Here is a 21,060-nt window from a genome sequence, read left to right as displayed (position 1 = left end):
ACCTCAGTGCTGGTTATTTTGCAGATTAGTTGCGCTGCAGAAGGCGTGCTGGGGAGACCACACATTCAAGAAACGCAAAATTCCTTTTGCTAGGTTTTAATAAGTAGTGATGTATGGAAGTGAGAGCTGGACCATCAAGAAGGCTGATTGCCAAAAAATTGATGCTTTTGAATTCTGGTGCTGGAGGTGACTCTTGAGAGTCCCATGGACTGCAAGAAGATCAAACCTCTCCATTCTGAAGGAAATCAGCCCTGAGTGCTCACTGGAAGGACAGATCCTGAAGCTGAGGCTCCAAGACTTTGGCCCCCTCATGAGAAGAGAAGACTCCCTGGAAAAGACCCTGATGTTGGGAAAGATGAAGGACACAAGGAGAAGGGGACGACAGAGGGTGAGATGGTTGGATAGTGTTCTCAAAGCTACAAACGTGAGTCTCACCAAACTGTGGGAGGCAGTGGAAGACAGGAGTGCATGGAATGCTCTGGTCCAGGGGGTCACGAAGAGTCGGACACGACTAAACAACAAGAACAACAGGTTTTAATAACAAAAACAAAAACTCCTTTTACACTAAATTTGTTGTTGTTGTTTAGTTGTTTAGCCGTGTCCACCAACAGCTTTGCAGGTCATGTAGCCAGCAGGACTAAACCACTACTGGTGCACGGAGGATCATGGCAAGTGCCAGAGCGCATGGAAATGCCGTTTATCTTCCCACCAGAGTGGTACCTATTTATCTACTTGCACTTTGATGTGCTTTCGAACTGCTATGTTGGCAGGAGCAGGGACTGAGCAACAGGAGCTCACCCTGTCGTGGGGATTTGAACCGCCAACCTTCTGATCAGCAAGTCCAAGAGGCTCAGTATTTTAGACTACAGTGCCACCCACATCCCTGTGTTGGAATCTACTGTGGATCAATACTGAGTAGGATTCAAGGACACTGGACCTCCAGCATGGAGAGCCTGAGATTTGGAGCCCTGCGATTCCCAGGCAGGTGTGTACACCATACTCTCTTCCCCTCAGGTCCATGAGGCTGAAAAAGAGCACCCAGGAGCCTTCAAAGAGCTGTTCCCCACTGCAAATTAGAAAATCAATGGCATTTGGATTAGATGAACCTAAATTTACACAGTCGGGCAAGAGACAACACCTCTGGGCAACCTCAGTCTTTGGCTGCAATGAGGGAGAAGCAATACCTACTTTACCAGTAGAGATGTTCTAGTTAGATATAAGCAGTGGTTCAACATGTCTGCAAAGAGAATATGAGGACATAAGGTGCTGGATCAGGCCCAAAGGATCCCATCTAGTCCAGCATCCTGCTCTTACACTGGCCACCCCAGACGCCCAGCCTCAATGGCCTTCAATTGCAAATGGGTCATTGAGGTTTCTCCTTCTTCTTCCTCTTCTTCTTCTTCATCATCTTCTTCTTCAGCATCATCATCATCATCTTCTTCTTCTTCTTTAACATCTTCTTCTTCTTCAGCATCATCTTCTTCTTCAACATCATCATCTTATTCTTCTTCCTCTTCTTCTTCTTCATCATCTTCTTCTTCTTCTTCTTCAACATCATCATCTTATTCTTCTTCCTCCTCCTCTTCTTCTTCTTCCTCTTCTTCTTCTTCTTCCTCTTCTTCATCACCATCGTCTTCTTCAACATCATCATCATCTTCCTCCTCCTCTTCTTCTTCTTCTTCATTGATTACTAGTAGCCCAGTAAGATTATTTTCCATAAACACGGTTTTAACAATGAGTCCGTAAGTGACTGTGGAGGTCAGTTCTGGATCCACACATCCTTCCACAGTGGGAACATTGTGTTGGAATATCTTCCCTTCGGCTGTGGCCCTACACCATTGTCAAATAGGTTGGAGTTCCTGTTATTAAATATACCAAGGAAAAAGCACACCAAGAACTCAGGCCAATGTAAGCTTCAGTAGTGGGAGTGGTCCCCACTCGCAAATCAATAGTCAATAGTAACAAAAACTAATCCATTCAAAAGTATGTATTCTGACAAGAATTACAAACTGAAGTAGAGATGACAAACTCTAACAGAGATTACAAACTCAATGTCATAAAGATACGTATAACACAATAATTCATTACAAAGATTTTCTCTTTTTCACTCGACAATAATCTTGATTCTTATAATTTATCAGTTTGCAGACGGAGACTCAGTTTCAATCACTGAGCAGAAGTCAGAAGTCAATTATGGATCAGAAACCAGGACAGGGCCCTGTTTCGAGGTATTCACCTTCATCAGCTGAAAGTATCAAATATTACATGAAAATACATCTAGATTCTAAATTATCATAAATTATAAAACAATCATAAATTATAAAACAGTATTATATACCATTTGGTTCCTTACCTAATTTTTAAAGGGTTTAGTTTTGGTTGCTATTGACGCCTGCTTTTTGGGAGAAAAGCAATGACAAACCTAGACAGCATCTTAAAAAGCAGAGACATCACCTTGCCAAGAAAGGTCCGTATAGTTAAAGCTCTGGTTTTCCCAGTAGTGATGTATGGAAGTGAGAGCTGGACCACAAAGAAGGCTGATCGCCGAAGAATGGATGCTTTTGAATTATGGTGCTGGAGGAGACTCTTGAGAGTCCCATGGACTGCAAGAAGATCCAACCTCTCAATTCTGAAGGAAATCAGCCCTGAGTGCTCCCTGGAAGGACAGATCCTGAAGCTGAGGCTCCAAGACTTTGGCCACCTCATGAGAAGAGAAGACTCCCTGGAAAAGACCCTGATGTTGGGAAAGATGGAGGGCACAAGGAGAAGAGGACGACAGAGGACGAGATGGTGGGACAGTGTTCTCGAAGCTACCAGCATGAGTTTGACCAAACTGTGGGAGGCAGTGGAAGACAGGAGTGCTTGGCGTGCTCTGGTCCAGGGGGTCACGAAGAGTCAGACACGACTAAACAACAACAACAACTATTGACTATCGACTTGTGAGTAGGGACCACTCCCACTATTGAAAATTTACATTGGCCCACATAGTTGTCAGCAATATCAAGGAAGGATACCTGCCATTTTCATGTCCATTCTCTCTGTACTGGTTCCTGCCTCATGCTAAATCATCTTTTTTTTTCTAACTTAATGGAACTTCAGATGTTTTCCTTCCTCCCATAAATATCTGATCCTTTTTAAAATTTAAAAGCATGCAGTTCGCCTTCGCTCCAAATTATCCCCTCTGCGCAGTGCAATCTCTCTGGGTTTCTTAGACATGGTTTTCCTTCCGACAGGAAAAAGAAAGCTAAAGGGGCGAGTGCATATTAATGTTTTAAGAACAACACTGAAGAGCCTGCGTTTTCCTGCTCCTAGTTAAATGTAGGGCAGAAAGGCAGCCCTGAGAGGGGAGTCTTTGAAAAAGCAATGGCAGTAAGGAGCAATGGGTGGAAGTACTGCTTTGGGGGGGACAGGATGTGGGCTGGTGTGGAGGATTCCCTGGTCCTGAATGGGGTAACTTTGCCCCTGAAGGACCAAGTGCGCAGCCTGGGAGTCATTTTGGACTCACAGCTGTCCCTGGAGGCGCAGGTCAATTCCATCTGGTACGCAGGCTGAGACCCTATCTGCCCCGCAGACTGTCTCACCAGAGTGGTGCATGCTCTGGTTATCTCCCACTTGGACTACTGCAATGCGCTCTGTGTGGGGCTACCTTTGAAGGTGACCCGGAAACTGCAATTAATCCAGAATGCAGCAGCTAGACTGGTGACTAGGAGCGGCTGCCAAGACCATATAACACCGGTCCTGAAAGACCTACATTGGCTCCCAGTATGTTTCCGAGCACAATTCAAAGTGTTGGTGCTGACCTTTAAAGCCCTAAACGGCCTCGGTCCAGTATACCTGAAGAAGCATCTCCACCCCAGACACCGGGGTCCAGCTCCAAGGGCCTTCTGGTGGTTTCCTCCCTTCAAGAAGTGAACCTACAAGGAACCAGGCAGAGGGCCTTCTCAGTGGTGGCGCCCACCCTGTGGAATGCCCTTCCTTCAGATGTCAAGAAAATAAACAACTGACTTTTAGAAGACATCTGAAGGCAGCCCTGTCTAGGGAAGTTTTTAATGTTTTATTGTGCTTTTAATTCTGTTGGGAGCTGCCCAGAGTGACTGGGGAAACCCAGCCAGATGGGCGGGGTATAAATAAATAAATTATTATTATTATTATTATTATTATTATTATTATTATTATTATTATTATTGAATTGCAGCTGGAAATTCAGCATTGCACCCGTCAATTTCGAAAGGCCCCTTCAGAAGACCAGGAGAGACAAGGAGAGAGAATAGAAGCAGCGGCTGCTGGATCAGGCCAGTGGTCCATCAAGTCCAGTTCTCACAAATGCAAAGCCAATGTCTCTTCAGAGAAACCCAGAAGCAGGATTAAAGCACAAGAGCTGGTGGTTTCAGAAGGTGTTTGGGCAGACGATGAACAGTTAAGGTGACATATATTTGCCAACAACAACAACAACAACAATAATAATAAATCATTATTTATACCCTGCCCATCTGGCTGGGTTTCCCCAGCCACTCTGGGCGGCTTTCAACAGAATATTAGAATACAATAGTCAATTAAACATTAAAAGCTTCCCTAAACAGGGCTGCCTTCAGATGTCTTCTAAAAGTCTGGTAGTAGTTCTTCTCTTTGACATCTGGTGGGAGGGCGTTCCACAGGGCGGGCGCCACCACCGAGAAGGCCCTCTGCCTGGTTCCCTGTAACTTGGCTTCTCACAGTGAAGGAACCACCAGAAGGCCCTTGGAGCTGGACCTCAGTGTCCAGGCAGAAAAATTGGGGTTGTGTTTGTTGTTGTTTAGTTGTGTCCAACTCTTCGTGGCCCCATGGACCAGAGCACGCCAGGCACTCCTGTCTTCCACTGCCTCCCGCAGTTCGGTCAAACTCATGTTTGTAGCTTCGAGAACACTGTCCCACCATCTCGTCCTCTGTCATCCCTTTTTCCTTGTGCCCTCCGTCTTTCCCAGCATCAGGGTCTTTTCCAGGGAGTCTTCTCTTCTCATGGCCAAAGTCTTGGAGCCTCAGCTTCAGGATCTGTCCTTCCAGTTAGCACTCAGGGCTGATTTCCTTCAGAATGGAGAGGTCTGATCTTCTTGCAGTCCACGGGACTCTCAAGAGTCTCCTCCAGCACCAGAATTCAAAAGCATCCATTCTTCGGCGATCAGCCTTCTTGATGGTCCAGCTCTCACACCCATACATCACTACTGGGAAAACCAGAGCTTTAACTATACCGCAGACTCTTTAGATGCAGTCCTGCATTCCTGAATAAACTCCAGTTCGCTGGACAAGTAACATTTGTTGTTCTTGCTGATGGCGCAAGTGGTGCCAACAATTCAAACACAAAGCACTAGGCAGCCAGAGGCCCTCCTGGTTTTCCCCTTGCCTGAATCTCTGCCTCCTTGCCAGCAAAGGTTAGGAAAGATTTACAGTTCCATTTTGCTGGGAATGCTGGCGGCATTTGAAGTCTCGCTCCTGAACCAAGGGGGCGAGTGAATGTACGGCTTTCATTAACCTCACTTTCCAGCTAAGGGAGCGTCTGAGAACAGGGAGCTCTCCGTCATTAAATGCTGTTTGTGGTTAACAAGCAAAACAATCACAGGTCTGGCTCGGGAAAGGGGGAAATCAATGCTTGAAGGCGTAATAGCGTTAAAGAGTGAGGCAGGTCAGAGCACCCATCCTTCCTGCTTGGAAATAAATTAAAACATGCAGAAATTGCATTTCCACAACTGCTAATCTGAGCCACGACAGAGCGCCTTTTTGAACCTTGTTTTAAACGGTCTTTTCAAAATTAGATCTCCAAGCTGCCTGGTGGAACTTTTAAAAAAAAATTAAATACCTTTCTTTGCAACCATCTCCAAGTGATTCTGTTATTCCTGTACTTCCCAATTAATTTGGAGTCTACAAAGAAAATGGCAATCTTCATTAGCCGCGGGCGTTTTTCACGCATTCTCGTTTCTATTTGGCATTTCACACTTTTTTTTTTATTTGCTTTTGCAGTGCGAAAAACATATTCCTTCTGGCAGGATTGCTGGGCAAGATTCATAGATGCCCACAAAAAAAATGGACTTGAGGAGGATAATGAGGCACATAAATGCTGCAGAATGAGGCACATAAATGCTGCAGAATGTCCTCGGTTCTGGGAGAACTTCCTGTCAAGCGATTCTTAAAAGGTAGAGTCTGAAGAGGCCTCCTGAGATTTTCTGTAGCAACCCTGTAATGCTGTTCAGTCTGGCACATGGGAGCAGAGGTACGTGGGGTGAATTTCTTCAGGCAGCAGCAGCTGAAAAGCCACTCAGGTGGTGATTTTTGTGGACCTCCCAGGAATCCAAATGGCCGTGCAGGTAGAGCACTGAGTCATCCCCCAGGGAAATCCGGTCTTTATTATTTGTCTTCTATCGCAGTGTTATGATTTTATTTTTATTTTTGTTTAGGGAAACAGGTGGAATTTGATTGAGTTTCCATTTAAAGATGAACCGACCTAGTTTGGACGTCCCAAAAGTGAATTGCAAACTCCAGAGCAAGAAATATCACGCTTCTGCCAATTTTGCAATGCAGTACCTGTGTCACATAACGCATGCACTAGTGAAAAGTGTGCAAGAAAAATTGACCGGCAAGCGAAGATGACAGAATATATGGAATTTGCAAAAATGACTGGGAGAACAAGAGGAAGCTCAAACCAGAAAGTGAGTAAAGATTGGGCAATATTTAAAGGACATCTTCAAAAGTACTGTGACAATGCAAATCTCCTGACAGATTTAGACTGAATCTCGAATAACAAGGAAATTATAAAAGCAAAAATTTCTCTTGATATGTGTAATGGTTGTGAGGGGTTACTTGTGCGTAAATTGCCTTCAGTTTAGTTAGTTTGCTTGCCCAACCATGCTTAGGGTCAGAGCTCGCCCTCCGTGACCTGTTAGTCACTTGCAGAATCCGAGAGTGGGCGTCTCTTGAACCTCTTCCAGCATAAAAGCTGTTTGACCCCGAGTCTCCTCCTATGTTCTCTGCACGGAACGCGTCTGCGCAAGTAAGGGGAAGGCAGGGGCGTCCCAGCGCTCTCTCCACTATCGTCGGGGGAAGGGTCTTGGAGCCCTGTCACCAATTCCTCCATCTCCCTCTCTTCTCTATGGGTGTTACGCTGAAATCCTTCCCCCCTGCTAGTCCCCTCTCCGGCATCGCTTGGTAGCCCTGCCTCCGTTTCTTGCTCTGATGGCAGTTCCCTGACAATATGTAACGGGGGTGGGGGGGGCGGGACAAAAACAAGGAACTGTGTATAGACCAACAATGCGTAAAATGTACAATGAGGTGAATCAGAAGTCAAAAGCATGTGTGATGTTAAATGATATGTTGCTAGTTAATGTCTAGTTGTTATGTGGGTATGGTGATGGTTTCTTCGTGTTTTTTATGTTTTATGTAAATTGTTTTGCAATAAAGGAAATTTAAAAACTTAAAAGAAAAGTGTGCATGAAAGCAACTCGTACCAAGTGCAAATTGTTAGGACAGCTACAACTGTTCCTGGGCTGGTATTGCTTGGCCACAGTAGTTCAGGGGTTGGTTAATTCAAGACTGCATAATTGCAACTTGCCCTATGTGGGGTTTCCCTTGAGCTTGATCTGGAAGCTACGTTTAGTGCAGATTGCTGCCAGGAGCAAGAGTGCATCAGCTAATAACATCTGGGCTCAGAGATCTGCACTGGCCGCCAATTCGCTAGGTTGACATGTTACTATTAAGCAACTTGGGACCAGTTTACCTACAAGATATTCTGACCCAATACATGCCCACTTGACTGCTCCAATCTGCAGAGCCAGCGCTGCCACATAATACTCATTCCACATTTGCAAAAAAGGGTGGTGATCTTTGGAACTCCCTGCCTATTGAGATCAGAAAGGCACTTTCCCTGCACTCTTTCCTGCATTTGTTGTAGTTGTTTCGTCGTTTGTCGTGTCCGACTCTTCATGACCCCCTGGACCAGAGCACACCAGGCACTCCTGTCTTCCACTGCCTCCCGCAGATTGGTCAAACTCATGCTGGTAGCTTCGAGAACACTGCCCCACCATCTCATCCTCTGTCGTCCCCTTCTCCTTGTGCCCTCCATCTTTCCCAATATCAGGGTCTTTTCCAGGGAGTCTTCTCTTCTCATGAGGAGGCCAAAGTCTTGGAACCTCAGCTTCAGGATCTGTCCTTCCAGTGAGCACTCAGGACTGATTTCCTTCAGAATGGAGAGGTTTGATCTTCTTTCAGCCCATGGGACTCTCAAGAGTCTCCTCCAGCACCAGAATTCAAAAGCATCCATTCTTCAACGATCCAATCTTCTCTAAAGGTATGTTCTTCTGGCTCTCTTAGTCTATATGTTAAGTCGGCAAGTTGTGCATATTCTGTCAACTTAATTTGCCAATCCTCTTTAGTTGGGACCTCGCTCACTTTCCATTTTGTGGCTAACAAACCCAGGCTGCAGCTGTTGCATACATCAATAACCTTTTCTGACACCTGTGAATTTCAGTCTGGGTTATCCCCAACAAAAAGGACTGTAGTTTCTTTGGAAAAGTAATTTTTAAACCTTTTTTTCAATTCATTATGAATCATTTCCCAATTCCCTTTTACCTTTTTACATGTCCACCACATGTGGAGCAATGTTCCCTCTGCTTCTTCACACTTCCAACACTTATCTGATTCTGTCATATAAATCTTAGCCAACCTACTCAGAGATAAGTACCATCTACAGCATCCTATTCTTACAGTGGAGAGAAACCTGCCTATTTTTAGATCAGTCCTGACACAGCAGGAAAGCTCTGTTGGTAGAGCACGAGACCCTCAGAGTCGTGGGTTCGAGTTCCTCAATGGGCAAAAGATTCCTGCATTGCAGGGGGTTGGACTAGATGACTCTGGGGGTCCCTTCCAACTCTACACTTCTATGATTTGTCCATCCTTGACGGCCTCTTCTGTTTCCTTCGTCTAGTCCTGGTCTGAGTACTTTCATCCATTATTCAGCTTATGAATTATATTCATGAGCTGCCTCACAAAATCATCTCTCTAGGTGTCATAAAAAGAGAATAACAGCACAGCAATGAAAATATTCTAAGATAAAAGAGGACAATAAATATAAAAGACAAGAGGCATAAAAACCTCAAAATATAGTTTTAGACCATACTGTGCCAACCAGGGCTGGATTTAGGTTTGATGAGGCCCTAAGGTAATGGGGTCCTTTATATGTCCAGCTGTCCTTTGTCAACAACAAATTGTCGCTGTTGTGTTGAATATATGCTATTTGGTAATTTATGTGCTTAATAGGTCCATACACAACACAAAACACTGTTACTGTATGTAGGTTTTATTTTGTTTTTTATCTTAGATTCTGGAAATGTACATCCAGCGTTTCTTTTCCTTTAATTTTTTTGGGGGGGCCCAAGAGAGTGGGGCCCTAAGCTATAGCTTGTTTAGCTTATACGTAAATCCGGCACTGGATATAGGACATAATATAGATCTGAATCTCTGGGGGGAACTTTGGAAGAGCGATCGGAAGTTCACAGAATGTTACTCCTTGAAAGAGAACTGAAAATGATTTACAGGTCGTATCTTAACTCCGAGTAGACTTGCTAAAATGTATAAGACTGAATCAGATAAGTGCTGAAGATGCAATGAGACTGAGGGTACGTTCCATCATATGTGGTGGACCTGTCAAAGGGTAAAAGAATATTGGGAAATAATTTATAATGAATTGAAAAAAAATGTTTAAAAGTACTTTTCCAAAACAACAACAACCCAGAGTCCTTTTTGTTGGGGATAATTCGGATGGAAATTCCCAGGTATCAAAAAAAGTTATTTATGTATGCCACTACTGCAGCCTGTGTTTCGTTAGCCCCCAAATGGAAAACTCAACTAAAGAAAAATGGCAGCCTAAACTGATGGAATATGCGCAGCTCGCAGACTTAACTTATAGAAAAAGAGAACAAGAAGAATGCACATTTAAAGAAGACTGGAAATTTTTTATTGAATATAAGGGTGAAAATAGTGTGCATTTGAAAACATTTGCAACTTTAAGATAAATTCAACCACGTAAAATAAGTTTTGATGGATGTAAAAATGGAATACTGAATGTTTTAAGGTAAAGGTAAAGGGACCCCTGACCGTTAGGTCCAGTTGTGGCCGACTCTGGGGTTGCAGCACTCATCTCGCTTTACTGGCCGAGGGAGCCGGCGTACAGCTTCCGGGTCATGTGGCCAGCATGACTAAGCCGCTTCTGGCAAACCAGAGCAGTGCACGGAAATGCCGTTTACCTTCCCGCCGGAGCGGTACCTATTTATCTACTTGCACTTTGAGGTGCTTTTGAACTGCTAGGTTGGCAGGAGCAGGGACCGAGCAAAGGGAACTCACCCGGTCACGGGGATTCGAACCGCCGACCTTCTGATTGGCAAGCCCTTGGCTTTGTGGTTTAACCCACAGCGCCACCCGCATCCCACTGAATGTTTTAGTTTATGATTTAAAGACTATCTACAGAAACATTGTAAAATTAAGGAATGTTAGAAGGATGCTGGAATGAAGTTATGTGGTTTTAGCTGTAATGTTATAAAGGATTAAGTAAAAATGGATTGTCAACAGGTCAGAATGTAAAGTTACAATATATTAAGATAAATTAGTAAGAAAAAAACAAAAATGGAAAGGATTTGCTGAAATAACTAATTGAACTAGAATACAAAAATGGGAGGTGTGAGGAGGTCAAGGAAATAAGCAAATGAAAGATAAGACATGGAAAGATGGACTTGTTCTTAACTGTTTTTATTTTTTTGTATTATGTATTTTTTGTTTTTCTTTTCTTTATTTCTGTAATTTTTTGAAACTTCAATAAATATTATTTTTTAAAAAAAGAATGTTTTAGTTTATGTAAAATATGCATGGATCTATGGCATGCAAACTGAACCATGGAAACAGAAGGATGGAAGTCATTGATATTTTAAGGTTGTTTAAATGAATATTCTAAAATGTAAAATAGAAAAACAATAAAAATTCCACAAAAAAAGAAGCTTTGCGGCAATCTCGCCCCTTTTCCTTTAGGCAGGGAAATTTCTTCACTCCACGGTTGCTCAGCTGTTTTCCTGCTGCTCAGCAACTGAGCAAAAAATAAGGTTGCCCTCGGAATAGGAGGCCTGGTGGCCGGCTGCCGTGGGGCAGAGAGGGGACTCAGATCATATTGCAAGTTAATTAGCCACCAGGCGATCAGCGGCAAATGACTTTCCACCACAAAGCCATGCAAAAAGAACATTGGCGCATGAATGATTCAGATGGGGATCGTGTGTCACCCCTTTATCTGAAGAGCATCCTTGTAAGCCAATCGCCTTTATCAAGCATCTGTGTGTGTCACTCATGGACCGTAATAAAACACACACAGGGACACCGGCTCGCTCAACGCCTCTAGCCTGCAAGACTTCGGCCCCATTGCAGGAGACATTTTGGACACGTTGTAAGGAAAGTGTGTTCTCCTTCACGGAGAGCACATGTTGCGGTGGGGGCCTCCAGGACACTCCAAAGTTGGGGGCGGGCTAATTGACCGTTGGCCACTGATGCGATTGGGGCTTCCCTTGTTGTTGGGAAGAAGTTAATGTTGCCATTTCTTGATTGACAGCCAGAAATGCTAAAAACTCCTTGCACGAGGCTAGGGCTTCCTCTTTTCGCCCGTGCATCGGATTGCCCGTCCCTCCCTCCCTAGAATAGGGTTGTTCGCTTTGACCTTGCTATGCCTGTCATGGGGTCGTCTGCTTTGCAGCGGGGGCCCGGTAGGAATTTTGTCCATCTGGCTGATTGGCTGGGGCCATTTGTTTTTTGCCTACTGCGTAGCAAATCGTCACAACTTGTAATGTTCGCTGTTAGGCATTGGTTTATGGTATGGTTGGTTGAGGGGCATGGATTGGCTGTGCCTGCCCCTCTAATGCTGCTGCTGCAAGCGATTCCGTTAAAGGGATTGGGGGCTAACTATTGCTTGTCCACTCTGTCAAGGGGGCTCGGGCCATAGCAATGAGCTCCTGGCTGCATTTGGGGAGGGCTGAGGGCAGGTTCCCTGCTCCGACGCTACCCCCAAGTGTATTCCCCTATTCTGACTTTCGCATCGTGCGGAATGTCAGTCTGTCCCCCATGGTGGGGGCAGATAGTCGCAACCAATGCCTAAGCAACCACTCACAAATTTGTATTTTAATAAAGTTGTGGCCAAAATTATGCCAAAAATCTTAAACAAAAATTCTGTGTGATGTGTGAGTTATTGGGGTGGCCCTGGGGACCTTGACATGCAAATAAAAGCACCTGAAGGCTGGGGATCTTGACATCACCAGGGATTTCTGCAAGGGACGCCAGGTTTTGAGAAATTCTCGCACGCCCTCTCCAAGTAAAAGGAGACCCTTTTGGTGCATCCTTTATGCTTGGGGAGGGAAGCAGTTTCTCAGATGTTTGGATGGCCACCTGCCATGGATGCTTTATTTTTATTATTATTATTTTTTCAAACACCCTCCATTGTTTTTTCGTAACAACAAACAAGACCAGCGCTCCCACATTCAAAAAATTGTATGTCTTCTTATTTACCCTGCGCATTATTGCGCCCGGACTTCCTTCCATCCCTTCAACGGTTTTCATATCTCAAATCTTTTCTTACACTTTCTTATTTACACTCCATCCACATCGCAAGATTTACATTAATCCTGCTACAGTTTTTAAATTCTTACAATTACTCAACGAATTTACTCCAATCCTTTTCGAACTTTGCTTCTTTTTGGTTCCGAATCCTATAAGTCAATTTCGCCAATTCTATGTATTCAAACATTTTTGTCTGCCACTCCATTAAAGTTGGGATTTTTTGGGATTTCCATTTCGGAGCCACTAAGATTCTAGCGGCGGCCGTTGCATACATGAATAGTTTGATTACAAACTGCCAGGGATGCTTTAGCTGAGATTCCTGCATTGCAGGGGGTTCGACTAGATGACCCTCGGGGTCCCTTCCAACTCTACCATTCTACGATTCTATTTCTTAATGTGGGTCTACTAGCTAAAGTCCCCTTCGAAGGAGGAAAAATTTGCAAGGTGGAATCAAAGATACGTTGAATTGTGGAGTTGGAAAAAGAAAACAGAGGTTGCAGAAGCATGGCAGAGCATGAGACTCTTAATCTCTATGCGGCTTCGCTCCGTGGAAGAAGCAGTCAATTTGAAGCACCGCGCCGCTCACCCCACGTCGCTCCGGATCCCCGAAACCGGGTTTCCCCACGAGTAGGGGAGGCGCAAAAGGTGCCAGCCGAATCCCACGTTCACAGGCTTCACCCGCCTGTGATTTTTAGTGGGTCTCCGCCTTCACCGTGGCGGCCAGACCCAGATTTCCACGAGGCAAATTCCTCCCGATCAGAGGAATTCCGCCATTACCGGAGGCGCCAACCCGGAAGTCCCTCAGGGTCGTGGGTTTGAGCCCCACATGGGGTGAAAGATTCCTGCGTTGCAGAGGGTTGGGCCAGATGCCCTTTGGTGGTCCATTCCAAATCTCCAAGTCTGTGATTTTATTATGAAACATTAGGAAGAACCTTATGGCGGTAAGAGCTGATTGAGAGTTGAGAGACGACCTAACCTGGGGAGAGAACAGCAAAGACCTGGTGAAGAAAGCACAGCAGAGGTTATATTTTCTGAGAATCCTCCAGAAAAACAATCTCTCAAAGGACCTGTTGATGGCATTTTACCATTGTACTGTGGAGAGTGTATTCACTTATGGTCTCTGTGTGTGGTTTGGGAGCTGCACGGCCAGGGAAAAAACAGTGCTGTCCAGGGTTGTCAAGACTGTGGAGAGAATAATTGGGTGCACTCTTCCCACCTTGGATGAAATCTACGCTTCCAGGTGCCATAAGAAAGCTGCAGAGATAGCGCAGGATAGTGCGCACCCCGGAAATGATCTCTTTCAGCTTCTGCCTTCTGGAAGAAGGTCCAGGGTTATAAAGACTAGGACTAGCCGCCTGAGAAACAGTTTCTACGCAAATGCAATTCTGGTTCTAAACGCAGCATAAAGAGTCTCTATAGTATAGTGTATTTTAAAATGGGGTTTCAGAGTTTTTAGGGGGTTTTGAATGTTTTATGTAGTTTCTCAGTTTCATTGTTCTGCATGGGACAATGACAATAAAGATATTGTATATCATTGTATATCAACCACCTTCCGTTGGGCCTGTAAGACAGAGCTATTCCACCTGGCCTTTAATTTGAATTCAGCCTGAACTTTTATTTCACTTCTCTTCCATCCCCCTCTCCTTTTTTGAAGATTACCCACTCTGAGACCCCACAGCTGATTCTCTCCTGGCCTCCTCCCTGGCCCAAGTAGGACCAATTCAGCCAGCTAGCCCTGGGGATTATCTAATTGATTTTTTATTTTTTATTTTTATTGTTATTCATGTTTTTATACTGTATTTTATGCTGCTTCTATAATTGTTTTAAAGTGTTTTAAATTTGTTGTTAGCTGCCCTGAGCCCAGTTTTTGAACGAGGAAGGGCGGTGTATAAATAAAAATTTGTTTTTATTCTTCTTTTTATTATTATTATTTCAAACTCTGACATGTATAAAATTCCAAACCTCAAAAGCAACTGTGCCTTAAGGCTGCCAGTGAGTGAGATGTTTGAACCTGGGACCTCTTCCCTCTTATCCCAGGTCTAAAGGGAAGCTCCAGGGCTCAGTGGCCAGCAGTAGAATCATAGAACTGTATTGCTGGAAGGGACCCCAAGGGTCATCTAGTCCAACCCGCTGTAATGCAGGAGGAATGCCTGACAGATGGCCATCCAACCTTTCTTCAAAACCCACCAGTGAAGGAGAACCCACCACTATCAGACGGAGTCTGTTCCACTGTCAAACAACTCTTACCGCCAAAAAGTTACTCTATGAAAAACTAATACAAATTATTTACAAAAAAAGAGAAAAAAATCCTAATGTTTAGCCAGTAATTCCTTTCTGGTCATTGGAAAGCATTGATTCATGTCCTCTCCTCTGCAGCAGCAAAAAAACAAGCTTTCTCCAGCTTCCATGGGACAGCCCTTCAGATATTTGAAGATGGCCATCATGTCAACTCTCAGGATTCTCCAAGGTTTTTTGTGTGTGTTTGTGCAATATTGGATTTACTCTGCATTGGCCAAATTGTTGGGTTTTGTCATTTTTTCAATTTACTGACACATTCCGCATGTCGTCCATTTGTCATTCCAATGCTCTGCAGGTTGATGCTTCAAATGTTTGCTGTAATCTGCTTTGGGCACAGCTTGCTGTGGAAAAGCCGCATGTAAGTGAACCACTCTGATCAAAACCTTCCATCCCCTTAATCCTTGTTATGTACTGAGCTTGGGTCCTAGAGCAATAGGCAGGTAGGATCCTAGAAGGCAGAAATTTGATTGGCCCACAAGAACCGCCCAATCCAGCTCCAGGAGGAAGTGAATCAGCAACCTGATTGGCCTGCAGGAGCAGCCCAATCAGGCTCCAGGAGGGGAGTTGAATCAGCCAATCATGTGGGACCCATTGTGTAAATAATGTACCATATTTTTTGCTCCATAAGACGCACCTGACCATAAGATGCACCTAGTTTTTAGAGGAAAACAAGAAAAAAAATATTCTGAACGAAACAGTGGATGTATGGTTTTTGTGGTTCATGCTGTGGCCACAGACATGATATGTGATTTGATGGTGAGTTTGGGGTAGCCCAATGCAAAAATCCAGAGGATCCATGCTTTGTAACCACGTTTTTGCGCCATTGAGGCCCCACGCAACAGTGGGAGCGTGATTTTTTTGGTGCAGGCTATAGCCATGGACATGCTATGTGATCTGATGGTGAATTTGGGGTAACCCAATGCAAAAATTCTGAGGATCCATGTGGATTCATGCTTTGTAACCACGTTTTTGCACCATTTTGCACCATGTTTTTGCTCCACGAAACAGTGGATGCCAGAGGTTTTTTGGGGAAAACTCACTCACTGTGGACCATGAGCTAAAATAAAGAGCATGAAATCAACACTCAACTCCAAGTATATTTCAGTACCCTTTCGGAAGTGAACCCATTCCTCCCAGTCCTGAACTCAGGCTGCATATATGTGCAAAGAAAGCGATGTATCTTGAAGATACCGCAGCCTCCGGTGACCTCCCTTCCAAGGACCCTGGACCCCGGGAAAGCAGAGGCACTCCTGGAAATTCTCGCCCCTCGGAGATCGGGGTTGCACATGACAATGTTGTTATTGTTGTTTAGTCGTTTAGTCGTGTCCGACTCTTCATGACCCCATGGACCAAAGCACGCCAGGCCCTCCTGTCTTCCACTGCCTCCCGCAGTTTGGTCAAAGTCATGCTGGTAGCTTCGAGAACACTGTCCCACCATCTCGTCCTCCATCGCCCCCTTCTCCTTGTGCCCTCCATCTTTCCCAGCATCAGGGTCTTTTCCAGGGAGTCTTCTCTTCTCATGAGGGGGCCAAAGTACTGGAGCCTCAGCTTCAGGATCTGTCCTTCCAGTGAGCACTCAGGGCTGATTTCCTTCAGAATGGAGTGGTTCGATCTTCCTGCAGTCCATGGGACTCTCAAGAGTCTCCTCCAGCACCAGAATTCAAAAGCATCCATTCTTCGGCAATCAGCCTTCTTTACAGTCCATCTCTCACTTCCCTACATCACTACTGGGAAAACCATTGCCTTGACTATACGGACCTTTGTTGGCAAAGTGATATCTCTGCTTTTTAAGATCACTGCCTTGCCGTGGCGAAGGGGCTTGAATAACTCAGAGAAGCTATGAGCTATGCCGTGCAGGGCCACCCAAGATGGACAGGTCGTAGTGGAGAGTTTTGACCAAACGTGATCCACCTGGAGCAGGAACCGGCAAGCCACTCCAGTATCCCTGGCAAGAAAACTCCATGGACAAAGACGACAATGTTACAAGTTTCTAAAAATCCCCAGTGCCGTGAGGAACTAGGGGGACATTGACCCTCACAAATGCATATTTCCTTGTTCTCCCCTGGCCTTCCTTGGCTAAAAGGCCTTGGACAGAATAAGAGGTCATGGCAAAACGAAGCTATTGAGTTACCCAGTGGAGGTAACTGAATCAGCCAGGGCCAAAAGTCAGAGGGGGAAATGGGAGGTAGAGTGACAATAGGATCAAATGCTTCAGATGCAACGGGGGAAGGCGACTGCAGCTGAGAGATCTGAACAGACGGAGGGCTGCATCATGCCCTCCAACATTTCTCAGTTGAAAACAGGGGCATTCTCTCTCTCCCCTCTAAAATAAAAAAATTAAGGTCTTATATATATAATAAATGTTCATAAATGTACCAAGCAAACATGTACATACTGTATTTTTCGCCCCATAGGACGCACCGGCCCATAGGACGCACCAAGTTTTTTTGGGGGGAAATAAAGGGGGGGAATTATTTCTCCCCCCCAGGCGCTTGTGGGGCCAGCAGCGGAGAGAAGCGCTCTTCTCCCTGCCGCCCGCCTGCAGATCAGGTCCGGGGACAGCGGGAAGATGTGCTGCGCCTCCCAGCTGTCCCCGGAGCTTGCGGGGCTGGTGACGGGGAGAAGCATACGTCTCCCCACCGTCAGCCTCCAAACCACATCGGGAGACAGCGGGATGGTGGCATTCCGCCTCCCCGCTGTCCCCCGACCTTGTGGGGCTGGCGCTGCAGCTCTCCTGAAGCCTGGAGAGCGAGAGGGGTCGGTGCGCACCGACCCCTCTCGCTCTCCAGGCTTCAGCAAAAGCCTGCATTCGCCCCATAGGACGCACACACATTTCCCCTTCATTTGGGGGGGGGGGAGTGTGTCCTATAGGGCGAAAAATACGGTAAATATCTAAACCACATGTCTGAAGCAGCACAGGAAAACAGCCCTGGAACCATTTTGACTCGCAAACTGACCAAATGTTTTCTCTGCAAAGTCACAGGAAATTGGAAACGCATCCCCATTGTCTTTTCCTTCACAAATCCTGTCTTAAGGGTATGTCTGTGTATGAATAGGGTGAGCCTGTGACCTGGCTCAGGAACTGAGTATTTGTCATTACAAAAGACTGGCCAGGCTCCCCAGGCAATCCAATCAAGTGAGCATTAACAGGTAACCTGCCAGACAGGAGGTAAACAATGCACTCAGATTTTTAGGCCTCCCCTTTCTGTGATGTAGGTATGATGTTTCTGGGGGTGGTCTTGGACTCCAAGGCAGGCAATTTAAAATGTCTATATAAGGGCGGACACACCTTGGTTCTGGGTCCTCCTCCTTTCCTGCGTGTGAGGGGAGCACCCTGTTGCAACAGATCAATAAAGATCAGGCTTACTAGCTGCTTTGCTTCTCAATATTCTCTGGTTGGCCTCTGTCATTTTCTCCGACCAATGGAGAACCTACAAAGGACTCTATAAGGGTTCTTGTGTCCCCCATAAGGGAATAAGGGCAGATTTTCGTTTATTACACCTCCAACGAACCCTCCTTAGCCCACCCCCCATTTTTTTTCTTCCCCACCTGAGCATTTCCTATCAGAAGGAGGACAAGTGCCAACACCCCAACACCAAGGAGACCCAGCACACACACATCCTCCACCATCCTGAGAAAACCACTTAATCCCCATTTTATTTTATTTTATAAAATGAAAAACACAGAAAATAAAAAGGTGCAAAATGAGGCATTGAGGCACAAAGCATTTTTTTAAAAAAAATCAAGACTCCTTGGGCTCCCCTCTGCTTCCATTTTCTTCCCACCTGGAGTGGGCCTGACCATTGCCTGCTTTCAGGGCTGGCGCTTCATGTGAGGTCAGGCTGTCCCAGATTTCTATTTCTATTTGTTTTTTAAAAAGAAGAAGAAGAAGAGTTTGGATTTGATATCCCGCTTTATCACTACCCGAAGGCGTCTCAAAGCGGCTCACATTCTCCTTTCCCTTCCTCCCCCACAACAAACACTCTGTGAGGTGAGTGAGGCTGAGAGACTTCAGAGAAGTGGGACTGGCCCAAGGGCACCCAGCAGCTGCAGGTGGAGGAGCGGAGAGACGAACCCGGTTCCCCAGATTACGAGTCCATTGCTCTTAACCACTACATCACGCTGGCTCTCACCCACACAATTGCTCAACAGATGTGCAGACTTTCCTCATCTGCTGTGGGGGCACCTTTCTTCCACCCAATGAAACTTGGGAAGGAATTTCACTCTCGGCGCAGGCTCAGATTGCTGTAATTTGTGACTTGGGTGAAAAAATGCTATTTTCATCTCCTTGGTAAACAAATGTATCAGGCATAGTCCTGCGTGGAAGGCGATTGCCTTCCTACCACGTAGGGTTTCTGTGACAAATGGTTTGTGTGTGCTATTGCGCTGCCTTTGGAAATTCTCTAATTTGCTGGGCTCTCCCCCAAACCAGAGGGGGAGAGATGAATGCTAGTATTTGTCAGGCACTAGAGAACGAAACCAAGAGAGAAGGCATTGATTTTCTGCTTATGGTACCAAACCAGTCTTTGGTTTGAAGGAGGGGTCTGTAGGTAGTTCAAGGTGGGATACCAGCCCTGTGGGATGTGATACATAACTAGCAGTCAAATACAACATTCCATGTTTTCCTAGAGTGGACATGCAGGGGGATGTTTGGTCCAGCCGGTCGAAAACTTCCTGTTTCTTCCTGGCCTGGAGCGCCCTTCCTCTTGCATGTGATTAGAGGTGAGCGTGACCTTACCTGTCCAGGTAACAAAAGCACAAGGCATGCAGCACTCTCTCTCTGTCTTTTTGACTTCCTCTCGTCGTTGGAGCAGCTTTTTAGCTAGAGATGCCCTGTTGGCTTTCAGCCAACAGATGACAAAAAGACTCTCTCCATATGGGATAGACTCACAATCTGAGATAGACTGAATTGTATAATAGTTAGAGGCTCACACGAGCCTGCAGCCAGCTATCTGCTGTGCATGTAAAAAGGGGGATATAAACTCTGCTAAGTAAAGGAACTTGCTAACGCAAGTTAGGAAATATATTAATAAACAATATATCCTCTCCTGCCACCCTGAGTATTCCCACACAATCTAGTCCAGCATCTGGTCCTCACAGTGGCCAACCAGATGCGTGTGGAAGACCAGCAAGCAGGATTTGAGCATCTCATCTCCAGCAGTTTCCAGCATCTGGCATTCAGAAGGATTGCTGTCTCCATCTATGGATGCAGAGCATAGTCATCCTGGCTATTAGTCATCTACAGCCCTCTCCTCCTCCTCCTCCTCCATTAATTTGTCTAATCCTTGAAAGACGTTGAGAAGTAGCTGCACACATTGCAGGGGCTCTCTTAAGGAAGCCCCAGAGTTGGAGGAACAAAACTCACCCCAGACATGCAGAACGCCACTGACCTGTTGGAGAAGACTTTGCTGTAGTTGAAGACCTGGACCTCCAGCATCTCGTTGACGTCGATGCTGCTTGCAACGGGCCATCGGAAGGTCTGCAGGAAGAGAGGGGAGATGTGAGGGGGTGTGGGATGTGATCCATGAGAGGCAGTCAACTACAACATTCCTTGTTTTCCTAGAGTGGACACGCAAGGGGATGTTTGGTCCAACCAGTCAAAACTTCCTGTTCTTCCTGGGCTGGAGCATCCTTCCTTTTGCATGTGATAGAAGGTGGGCGTGGCCTTACCTGTCCAGGTAACAAAAGGACAAGTCACGCAGCACACCTCTCTCTCTTTGAATTCCTTCTTCGTTGGACCAACTTTTATCTAGGACTGCTCTGCTAGCTCTCAGATAGCAGAAGCACTGGGATGATTCCCCTATATGGGGCATATCCACATGTACATATTTGTTACTAAGTCTGCCTTCAGGAATCCAACTGTGAACTGATGTAAGTAAACTTCTTTTACTGACTTTGAATAGGATTGTGGCATCTTTATTCTTTTAAGAGGGATTTAAAGGAACTTACCAGGAACGTACAATTCAGTCTGAGACAGACTGAATTGTATAATAGTGAGAGGCTCACACGAGCCTGCAACCAGCTATCTGCTGTGCATGTAAAAAGGGGAATGTAACTCTGCTAAGTAAAGGAACTTGCTTGTGCAAGTTAGGAAGGATATTAATAAAGAATATATCCTCTCCTGCCACCCTGAATATTCCCACAAGGATGTCCTGC

The 21,060-nt window shown here is 45.5% G+C and overlaps 1 protein-coding gene across 14 annotated transcripts in view; it reads right to left on the bottom strand.

Annotated features, from left to right (window-relative positions):
• OTOF (otoferlin) overlaps positions 1-21,060 on the bottom strand; it is a 204,435-nt gene that overhangs the window by 141,759 nt on the left and 41,616 nt on the right. For 13 of the 14 annotated variants that reach the window (XM_081903604.1, XM_081903593.1, XM_081903601.1 and 10 more), the window contains exon 3: positions 20,295-20,383. In XM_081903604.1, the coding sequence (XP_081759730.1) occupies positions 20,295-20,383 (89 nt within the window). Of the gene's footprint in view, positions 1-5,830; positions 5,924-20,294; positions 20,384-21,060 lie in introns of those variants that run through there. The other variant, XM_081903596.1, reaches the window with a different exon arrangement.

Source organism: Podarcis melisellensis, assembly GCF_964234715.1.
Source record: "Podarcis melisellensis genome assembly, chromosome: 3".
Taxonomy (NCBI): domain Eukaryota; kingdom Metazoa; phylum Chordata; class Lepidosauria; order Squamata; family Lacertidae; genus Podarcis; species Podarcis melisellensis.
This window is presented reverse-complemented; position numbering and strand designations above follow the sequence as displayed.